This window comes from Cyprinus carpio, chromosome B22 (genome assembly GCF_018340385.1).
Source record: "Cyprinus carpio isolate SPL01 chromosome B22, ASM1834038v1, whole genome shotgun sequence".
NCBI lineage: Eukaryota > Metazoa > Chordata > Actinopteri > Cypriniformes > Cyprinidae > Cyprinus > Cyprinus carpio.
This window is the reverse complement of record NC_056618.1, coordinates 11,089,864-11,101,672: the sequence shown is the minus strand read 5'-3', so window position 1 is coordinate 11,101,672 and position 11,809 is coordinate 11,089,864. Positions and strand designations below refer to the sequence as shown.

General features: G+C 37.7%; 1 protein-coding gene across 1 annotated transcript in view; it reads left to right on the top strand.

The window, feature by feature from the left end:
• The window catches only part of LOC109102199, an 18,085-nt gene extending 7,492 nt beyond the window's left edge, over positions 1-10,593 (top strand). The window contains exons 2-5 of the mRNA XM_019115531.2: positions 2,440-2,769; positions 7,952-8,275; positions 8,723-9,052; positions 10,057-10,593. Of these exons, the coding sequence (XP_018971076.2) occupies positions 2,440-2,769; positions 7,952-8,275; positions 8,723-9,052; positions 10,057-10,214 (1,142 nt within the window). The 3' untranslated portion in view covers positions 10,215-10,593. The remainder of the gene's footprint in view (positions 1-2,439; positions 2,770-7,951; positions 8,276-8,722; positions 9,053-10,056) is intronic.
• The last annotated feature ends 1,216 nt before the right edge of the window (positions 10,594-11,809 follow it).

The window sequence follows — 11,809 nt, the reverse complement described above, 5'->3', positions numbered from 1 at the left end:
ACTACTTCAGTCTGTGTGCATTGAATTTATTTAATACATGAGTTTCACAATTGGAGTTGAATTTCTGAAATAAATGAACTTTTCCACAACATTCTAATTTAGTGACATGCACCTGTATACATGCCTAAAGTCTGAAAACACTTTATTCAGTACAAACTGGGCTACAGTAATATGTAAATAGCATGTACTGTATGCACATGATTGTGTTTTTGAGAAAACAACGTTTATGCGTAGTTAGAGAAAAACAAAACTGATTAATAACAGCATCTTTGTTGTGATTTTGAATAAAATGTCTTGGCTTATGCATGTAACCATGGTTCACCAACTTAGTTGTCTGAAGGAGACATCAGCATCTGGCAAATGGAATCAGCATCTATTTCCTTCTTGGCTATGTTTTAGCTCAGTTACTGTGAGCCCCTTCTTATAAACTATCTGAACTTGATGATTGCTCCCCTGTTAAGGATTTTAAGTAGTGGTCTTCTTGAGCCCTTGTCTGGACAGAACTGTCTCCCCTCTTTGGGCTTTGATCAGACAGCCCACTACTGGTGGTCTTGGCAATTGCACTATGTCCCTTTTCCTATAACCTAGTTATCCAAGGATAGCTATGTGCTAGCCTGGAGGAAAAAAAAAAACTCATGGTGCCATTGCATACTATTACAAAATTTATAAGCCCAAATTGTGATTATGAGCATGAATAATTCTAGCGGTCGACTTTACATTGCTTTCTTATGCAATTTTAACTCCCACTTTCCTATTCACAATCATTCTGGTAGCACATGAAGGCAGCATCAGTTAAAAAAGACAGACAATGGTAGCTTTAGCAACATTAGCCTTACAGAGTGCCAAAAAGGTCTTTCAGAAAGGCAATTTGGAAAACTAATGCGTGATATTTACTTCTTCGGAGGTGTAGCTGGATCACGAACAGTTGGCACTGCTCCATCCTACAGGAGAAACTTTTGTGCAAAAACTGCTTTACATTGACCATCATTCACAAAGCAGTCCATGTAAATGATTTGCGCAGACATAAACAAATTTCAGTAGAGTTGAGGGCGCATCTTCTTCAAAAACAAAATTAATCCACCTCTTGTCTGCAGCGGCTCAGATTTCAGGAGTAAATGGAGAGAGCATCCAGCTACAGAAAAGCTAAAGCACTTGGGAGACATTCTCATCAGTGCAGCAATGTACAGCTCGCTGTGAACTCGCTCAGGGTGGTACAATGTATAAACGTCAGTTTCTGTCAACTTTGTGGGCGGGGCCTGTAGCTAATGTGACGTCAAATTAGCAGCAATGCTGAAAACAGGTACTTGAGAGACTCTGCATAGACAGCGAAGATAAAAACAGCTACAGCTGTGTGATCAACAATCCCATCCGTAACCAGACTCAACATCTGGACATCAGTCAACTCTGTCACACATGTTCAGGTACAGCAGAGCCAGTATTAGTGTTTATTATGCAGCTTTGTGGAATACTCTATTATGATTGGTCAACCGCTTCATTCAAGTATTTCCTAATATTCGCTGTCGTCCATAGCCAGTGCTGTATTTCAGACCACATTTTTGGTTTAGGCGCGCACTCGTGCTCTGTTGATTCATAAAAATGCATCTGGCGCCATCTGTGTCTCAGTTATTTCTTAATAACTAATGTGGTTTGATCTGTTGTCTTAAGAAACAGCTTCGACATCAGCATGTTTATTATTAGATGAATGTGGTCAAGTGTATCTGACAGTAGTTTGACGGCTTAATTTTCTCTCCTGTTTATATGAACCTATCATTCTGAGTTCCACTCCATACAAAACGTCATGTGAAAATATGAGAGAACACTTTTATACACACAGTTCTAGCAGGTGATCTGTTCCTGTAACATAACACCAATAGAGAAACTCTGAAATCAGAAGAAACAATACTCTAGCTCAAAAGAGCTGGACAGTCACACACAACAGTACTGAATAAATAGACAGTTATTTAGCTGACGGTGGAGTTTCACATCACTTTACTACAGAGCAGCCTCACATCACCTCAACTGTCCTTTCATTACTGAGCCAGTTTGTCTTTTCATATTTGTGGAATGAAACTGTTGAAGATGTTTGACAGAATTTGGTTCTGTTTGTGGAGTCTGGTCAGTGAATTTAAAATATATATTTTAAATGTTTGTTTTTTCTAAATGTATTTTATATAAAAACACTGAAGCTCAAACAGCAGCAGCTTTAGTTTCAGTCACAATGTGATTCTTATCTGAAGTAAAAGTGTTTTCTGTGTATGATGTTGTGGAGCTCAAAGTTCCTGCATCAGTAAAAAAGAGATTTATTCAAAATGACCACGAAGATGCAGTTAATTAGTCATGTTATTTGTATATTATTCATTACAAATTTTGATTTCAAATAGTTTACTTTAGTAAATCTTCATAAAGTTAATTAAACATCTTTATCTGACTGTTTTTCAGGTGTGTTTGCTGATTCAGATGCAGTGAAGTCAGTGTCAGTAATGGAGGGAGATTCAGTCTCTCTACAGACTAACACCAAACTGCTGGCAGAGGATCTGATAACATGGACCTTTGGACGTCCAAAAACTCCTATAGCTCAAATCGATAAATATACTGGAAGATTCTCCACATATGATGTTCTTGATGGGAGATTCAGAGAAAGACTTAAGCTGGATCTTCAGACTGGATCTCTGACCATCACAAACACCAGAACCACAGACTCTGGACTTTATCAAGTAACCATCAAAGGCATGACAGACACCACATACAGATTCAATGTTGCTGTCTCTGGTGAGTCACAATTACAGTGTTACATCTGCTGCTGGTCTTCATAATAATATTGCTTTAGCATCACTCTTGCACCCTCAGTTAATGTTGAAGCAATACACTCTTGCACCCTCAGTTAACGTTGAAGCAATACTGATATTTTAACCACAAATCAATGGTAATAGCATTGATTCAACATTATAAAGTGATATTTTTTCAACACTTTGGCACCCTGAATTAATATTGAAATGATGTTGAGATTTCAATCATAAATCAATGGAAATAGCATTGATTCAACTTTACAAAGTGATATTTTTTCAACATCACTTTTGCACCCTCAGTTACTGTTGAAATAATGTTGAAATTTACCATTAATCGATATATTATATACTATATTATTAATAAAGCTAACAGAATTTGAAGGCTGAGACTTTTGTTTCCAATTATCAAAATTGACCTGCTGTGTCTTGTCTGTTAGCTTGTTGTCTGTCTGTGTCCTCTCTGCTCTGCAATGTTTTTCACTCCGTAAGAAAATGAACGTGTGGTGCGAGCGGCTTAAAATAAAGAGATGAAGTATGATGCGGAATACCAGACGCGTTGCATCCTTGAGTTCAAGGCTTTTTTTTTTTTCAGTACGATTAAACAAAGAAAATTAAATAGTAGAATCTTAATTATTGGGGTGACACCCTCTATAGTTCAGCCACAAGCCCGCCTTAACTGCATCTGAATTAACCATGTGGGTTTCTTGCAAGAAAATAATACCTGCATTTAAATGGTGCAAATGAGAAGAAAAGAAGAAAAAAAAAACCTATTTCTCTTGATAACATTGTTCATGCATTTTATGTTCCAAGTTAAATCAGATTTATTAAGCTTGGACATATTATCATGAGATACAGCACTTGTATACATTCAAAGTAAAGTGTACTGGGCCATTTGATAAGAGATAAGAGATAGATAATATAACTGCACTGATTTAAAAAAAGAAACCAACAGGTCCTACAAATACCTGCAGACACCCCCACCTCCCGCCTCCCATATCCCATATGAAAATGAATGTTATTGTTCTTGTTCCAGCAATGCCGTTTTTACTGCTGAGATAGATGACAAAATCTCTGCTCTTAGCACCGCAACTTCAGATCTTATACCTCCAATGAGCTCTCTAACATTGTCTCCCTGATCTGGAGCCTCATTTATAAAGCATGCGTAAGCTCAGATTTGATCTTAGAGTGTGTGTGTGCTTAAATCCATGCCAGCGCTTATATTTGTAAAAACTAAAAATGCTTAGCTTCACATCACGGACCGTTGGCTAAATGTCTGATGCATATGGGATACAAAATTGGAAACACTTCAGGAGTGTCAAAGTCGTCATTGAATTGGTTGATTTCTACAGGACTTCTGCGAGACATGTGTTGCGTTCTTTAACGTTGGAAAACAAAGATACCGTGGCCCCAAACCCCTCACGAAAGAAGAAAGCCGCCGTGTTTGTGTCTGTGACGACGAGTGCTTATCAGGATCAACTAAATGCTGGATTTTCAAAAGTATGTGAAATACTTAAAGTTCACGGCATATAATCTTAAAAATACGTCAGAGAGTTTTACACACTGGTCTGTTATTGTGGTGACATTTCCACGCCTCGAAACGTGACGATGAACGAAACAAACTGTCTTGGCCAATGAGACATGCCGGTCAAACGGCCTCATGGGCGGGCCTTGGCCAATGAAAGCTGCCATACATTCCAGACCTTCAATCTGAAGGTCTGGCTATGCGAGACTAGGTCTGAGCAGATGTACGCACTTTTTCTTTTCGGAGTACTGCAGGTTTTTGAAAATGTAAGCTGCTCTTGCAGCTCGGTGTTCTAAATTAAATTAAAGAATTTGTATGATGACTGGTGAACTTTTACATGTTAATGACATTAATTAGGAGTCATTAATTACAAGGCAGAGAGCTGGAACCATTCATTTGCGTGCAAATTCAAGATAATTTGTGATTTATAGATTTTATATTTGAAAGAGACACGTACGTGCGTTTTCTGTATGTACGTTCTTTTTATGAATCATACGTATGCAGGGGCGTAAATTTCATCTAACAGTTGGGGGGACAATAAACAAAAATTCTCATAAGCAAATTTTTGAAGGGGACACAAATAATACAGATAAAATTGTACTTGTAAGAATATGTATACACAGAAAAAAGCCTTACTACTATTAGTGCAGCAGGGAGGCCATGCTAAATTAGACAATGTCAAGCCGTTGTGGTCACGCCGCAATAGCGGTCGTGTCCGTTGTAGACATTTCAGGGGTCTCCAAACATTTCATTCAGGAGCTACTTTTTAAAAATGAAAGCTGTTGAGAGCTACCAATGTTATTGTCAGACTCTGTTCCATTTTGTGTGTGTGTTTTGCTCCCGCTGACCCAGTTTTCGTCCTCATGTTGATTTGTTAATTTGATTTCAGGTGTGTCTCCTTAGTCCCTTATTATCCTGTGTTTAAAAGCCCCAGTCATTGCAGTTAAAGTTTGTCTGGTATTGAGCGTTTACCTACTGTATGTGTCTATGTGTGTGATCCTGCCTGTGTTCCTCATTGTTCCATAAATAAAATCGCTTTGATGCTAATCCTCCTGGGGTATTATTTATAAACATTGTGTATGCACAAAATAGGCATAGAAATTGCGTACGCAATTTTCCACTCACATATCGGGATTTAAAAAAAAATAAACCTGGCTTAAATATGTACACATCTTACGGACATTTTAGACCATACGTAGGCACCCTTTTTTTCTGGCGTGAGAAAAGTAATGAAGTAAGCAACGATTTTAAAATCTGTTTTCATTTTGATATACACATTTACATTAAATATTCCACTCTCATTAATGGAGATAAGCACTGAAAATACATAAAGTCATTACGCAGAATTTAGACATAGTGGAATGCGCTTGATCATTTTTCCTGTGGCATGCTGTCTTAATGACAGTGAGCAGTGCTATAGGTGAACAATAATTCTTCTTTAAACTAAACTGCAGATCTCATGCTATGTGGAAATATTTTAGCGAGAACAATGATCAATGATGCGCACTTCGATTTTATGGCAGACACTTCTGGATTCAGTGGTCGAACGGTCCATTGTCCGGTTTGAATAGGTCCAGTGATAATAGCTTACTGTACAACTGCAGCTGCAAGTAGGTATTGATGCCGTGTGAAGGCATCTCCACAACATTATGAAAAATACCACTGTATTTGAAGGATACAACCTGAAGAAAATAGTAATTTGCATGTTTTCTTTTTAAAATAGGCTACTTTGTCAGTGATGCACCGATTCAAAGTAAATTCTATTTACACTGCAATAAATATAGGCTACAAATAGCTAAAAAGATGTTCACATTATCAGTAAAACTGCATAAATAAAAATTTTAGTTGAATTGTTTAAAACGAAAGTTACCGTATTAGAGAGGCTTACAGACATCTACAAATATAAAAATTAAAGTAACAGAAATACATACACTTTCACCTTGTTTTTATGGATTTTTATTTGTATGTATTTATGTTAAAACATAACAAGGATACTGGATGATTTTTAACAATAAAAATTGTGTATGGCACAAATGGTATTTATAGTCCGTATCTCATTTTTCCTTAATGTCTTGTATCTTTAATGGTGTTAAATATGGTGTCATGTGGATGGGAATATGCATGGAAATGATATGCATATGAGGTTATGCATAGTAAAACTAGGTGTTGTAAGCTCCCTATAGGGTGATTTCTGGGAGGAGTCAGGGTGGAGATGCACGTACACACAATCTTCCCCTGACTGGGATTTATGAAGTGATTTTTGTGCAGGTTCTGGCATAAATATGGCATAAATCTGAAAACCTTTGTGCATATGCAAAATCTAGCTTTTGTGCATATGTACACTTTTAGGATGAAATCTACAGAGAGTTTTATAAATGAGACCCCTGGTCTCCACGCTCCTTCGTCTCATTGTCTGTACCACAGTAGGGCAGTCATGACAAAATACTGGACCCAAACCAAAAAATTAGCAGCGTCTTTTCCTCAAGTATGTTTTTTCCAGCTTTTTGAGTAGTTTTTTGTTTCCCGTTTTTTCCCCATGGCTATGGAAATTGCCTAGCTTACTTAGATCTCCCCTTTATCAAGTAATCCTGGGAGTTCTGCAGGCTCGGCGCAGTTACGGCCCTCAATGACGCCACCATAAACTTGCTGTTCTGGCACAGGGCCAACTACCATTGCCCTGTGGAGCTCCCAGACAACACAGGACTAAGCTGGAGGGAGGAATCCTCTGGTGTCTGGAGAGCATCCTGTCCCGAGCCAGAACCAGCCAGCTGGCTGCTGTGAAGTCAAGTCTGGCATCCGCGGCACACCCAAGCCCACTGCCGTCCGTGGCTCACCCAAGTCAGCTGGCTGTTCCCAAGTCAAGTCAGCCGGCCGCCCCCGTGGCAAGCCCTTCGGCAGTTCTTATGGCAAGCCCACCGGTTACTTATGTGGCAAGCCCATCGGTAATTCATGTGGCAAGCTCCAGCCCGAGGCCTCTCCAGTGTCAGCTCCAGCACCAAAGCTCACCCTCCAGTGCCAGCACCCCTTAAGTGCTATCCAGACACCTAGGGTTGGGGGTTGGGGGTAGTAGGGCTCCAGCCATAGAGGCGCGTGACCTATAATAAATTATATTTTAGCATTTAGATGCATCGTGAATATGTAAACATTTGGATTTGTGCTGAATGAGAGAGGTAGACAGCAGTTTCACCTTAAATTCATTTGTTTTTGGATTGACGTTTTTTATAGCCTAAACGCATAGCCTTAACTTTAGAGGACTTGTTGTGGACAGAAACTAAGAACTGTGTTTATAATATCAGGAAACATTATGGTTGAAGCAAATCTCTGCAGGCATTATTTTTGAATGTAGGCTAATAAAAAAATCTCAATAAATTAGAATGTCGTGGAAAAGTTCATTTATTTCAGTAATTCAACTCAAATTGTGAAACTCATGTATTAAATATATTCAATGCACACAGACAGAAGTAGTTTAAATACTCCTCGCACTCAGATCCTCACCTCTGTCTGCTATTTATCGCACATTACTAAGACTTCAGTTTTGAAATCTTCAGTTTTTTAATTTGATCCTGTTTGTGAATGGCATTTCAGCATATATCTATTTACCTAAAAAAGACTGTGACAAATACTGTTTCTGTTTGTTCTTAAGGTGCGTTTGCTGATTCAGATGCAGTAAAGTCATTGATGCAGGGTGATTCAGTCACTCTACAGACTAACACCGAACTACACACAGAGTATTGGATAACATGGACATTTGGACATTCAGAGACTCGTATAGCTCACATTAATAAAAAGTATGGCATGTTCTCTTTGTATGATGTTCTTGATGGGAAATTCAGAGACAGACTGAAGCTGGATCTCCAGACTGGATCTCTGACCATCACAAACACCAGAACCACAGACTCTGGACTTTATGAAGTAATGTCTTTGGTGAGTCACAATTACACATACAGTTTCAATGTTACTGTCTTTGGTGAGTCACAATTACAGTTTCAGTTGTGCTGCTTATCTTCACAAATAATTATTTATTTAATATAACATACACATTTATTGATGCACTTTATAGTTTGTCTTTTTTAAATAATACTTTTTTATTTGTTTATTATTGTATGACATTTTCCTCTCCCACAGTGTAATAGTACACACCCACAGCTCCCTATGGGGGGCCACATTAAAGATCCAATTATCTACCAGCAGTCTTTGCTTTTTTAAAACAGAATTTGATTGTTTAATCTTTGGAGTGAATCTTTGCATTTGAATTTCCTGAATTTGTTGAGTGTGTGCACACCTCGTCCTTTCTCCCTACTGTGATCTGTTTTGTCAAATAAAGCAGGGAGTGAAGTACAGCATTAAGGGGGTCCTTTTGACAGTGTAACAATACATAAGTCTGTGACAAATACTGTTTCTGTTTGTTCTTAAGGTGCGTTTGCTGATTCAGATGCAGTGAAGTCATTATCTGTGATGGAGGGAAATTCAGTCACTCTACAGACTAACACTGAACTACAGACAGATGATGAGATAACATGGACATTTGGACATCCAGAGACTCGTATAGCTCACATTTATAAAAAGTATGGCATGTTCTCTTTGTATGATGTTCTTGATGGGAAATTCAGAGACAGACTGAAGCTGGATCTTCAGACTGGATCTCTGATCATCACAAACACCACAACCACAGACACTGGACTTTATGAAGTAACCATCAATGGCACGAAACAGACCTCATACAGATTCAATGTTACTGTCTTTGGTGAGTCACAATTATAGTTTCAGTTGTGCTGCTTATCTTCACAAATAATTATTTATTTAATATAACATACACATTTATTGATGCACTTTATAGTTTGTCTTTTTTAAATAATACTTTTTTATTTGTTTATTATTGTATGACATTTTCCTCTCCCACAGTGTAATAGTACACACCCACAGCTCCCTATGGGGGGCCACATTAAAGATCCAATTATCTACCAGCAGTCTTTGCTTTTTTTAAACAGAATTTGATTGTTTAATCTTTGGAGTGAATTTCCTGAATTTGTTGAGTGTGTGCACACCTCGTCCTTTCTCTCTACTGTGATCTGTTCTGTCAAATAAAGCAGGGAGTGAAGTACAGCATTAAGGGGGTCCTTTTGACAGTGTAACAATACATCATGAAAAAAAAAAAATAATAAAAAATAAAAAACTATAATACAATGCTTCCTGATTAATATAACTTTTCTTTCCTGAATAGTATGTTATGTTTTTCTGGCTGATGGTGCCTTCCCTGCATCAACTGTATTAATTTCTACCAAACATTTTATGGCACACCTCTACATGATGACAGGCCTTTCCATAACATGTGAATCTGGTTTACAGATAAACCATGTGCTCCTCTTTCAGACTTTCTGTCATTAATGTTGTAGTTAATTCAACAAATATTTGGCTTTGTATATTCATTTAAAACGACTGCATCAATTAAAAAAAAAATTAATTTAACTGAGCTGTGCATATTTTAACACTTACATTAGGCCTATTATCAAATTTGGAGCATTTTACAAACAATCTAATATTAAAAGTTAAATATAAATCTGGAATGTAATAATGTTTTAATAAAAAAAAAAAAAATGACATATTTGAATTAAAATTATACATTGAAATGATACTATAGCCTACAAGTAAGATAAGCTAAGCTATTTTAAACCAATGACAATAGAAACAGCTGTAACTGATATTAAGCGGAACTGAGCTGATCTCATGCTTGATGTAATTATTCCTCAGATTATGTCCACGATTCTTCAGACTCTGTCTGCGATTGTGATTCTGCTGAAGCTGTGATCCGATTGGTCCTCTCTGCTCTGGTGGGCATGGCTGCTGTCGCTGCTTTTGTTGTTCTGGTTTATGACATCAGATCCAGAAGAGCTGGAAAGGATTCTTGATTAGTATACTGATTTTTAATATATTTCTCTGTTCCTCCTCCTAAAATTCTTAAATTTGAACATTGTTTTTTTAGTCTTAATCTCAACATATTTTATGTTCATCATTCTAGATGATGTTTTATTTTATTTTATTTTATAATAAACATGTGATATGATTACAACAGTGTTACCTGTTCCTGGCACAGATATTCAATGTCCTTTTATATTTTTATTCGTTCATTGTGTTTATCGGGAATGCTTTCTACATTGTTATAATTCTTCTTGTACTACTCTCTGCCTCCTACCTGCGGGTGTCGTTGTTGGACAGTGTTATTCCTTTTTCCTGCTTGCCTTGCTGCTGTTTTGTGATCATAGCTCCGTGTAGCTTTGTTTTTTCTCTAAGAATTTTTTATCCTAATATCACTCTCTCTCTTGTTTAAAGAGTGATAAAATGCTAACACAATTCCCACCATATTTCTGATATTATTTATTAATCTAATCTGATTAATTTGATAGTTCACTTTTTATTTTTAAATCCTTGAGTGCAGTGTACCTGCATCACGTTAACACTAATGATTAGCTTGTCATTAACATTTCCATTTGTGCCCTACTCGCTATTTTCTTTTTCTCCTCTCTCTCTCTATTTCCTCTCTCGGTTTCTAGGTTCCTCAAACAACTGTGGTAAGAATCTTTCATCATGCGGTGAGTAATGAAGCTGCTCTATTGTTATTTGCACTGCTTGCCACATGTATAGTTTATCTCTCTCTGTCAGCGACGAGAGATTCATATGTGATAAATGCAGGGAAATAGTTAGGCTGACAGAGAAGATTTCAGAGATTAGAACAGCATCCAAGCACAGCAGGGACGGTAAAATGTGAGGGGCTCTAGATACAACTTTGGATGCGTCCCAAAATCAGGAGTCCTGTACATTGTTGTTGGTTCGGTAACAGCCTTTGCAGCAGGGGGCAACTGGGTGACTGTGGCGGCATAGTGGGTGGGTCTAAACACCACTCTTCTGTTCCGATCCGCTTGTTAAACGGCTTCTCCCCCCCCCACGGTGAAACGCCCGCTGAGAAACCTGATGAAGTGCTCTAGTTATTGGCGATTCTATTTATGCAGGTGAAATACGAGACACCAGCCTGTAGTCCAATGTTTACTGGGAGCCAGAGTGCGACATCTTGGAATTTAAAGTTTTGGCTAATGCTAAACATAAATACAGTAAGATTTTCCGCCCGGCACTAGTCATTTGACTTAAGCCGGTCGGGAGATCACTAAAAATAACGATGAGGTGGTGTGAACTTGCAAGCACAATGTCAGACACTGTAATATGCTCTGAATCCCCTCTATGGCTGTAANNNTAAGAGCAACAATTTAATTGAGGTTCAACAAATAAAAAACAGATGCAATATGGATAAACAAATAAAAAAGCTTGGCTTATTGAATATCAGGTCCCTTTCTACGAAAGCACTTTTTATAAATAATATGATCACTGATCATAATCTAGATGCACTCTGTTTGACAGAAACCTGGCTAAAACCTGATGATTACATTATTTTAAATGAGTCTACACCCCAAGATTACTGTTATAAACATGAATCACGTACAAAAGGTAAAGG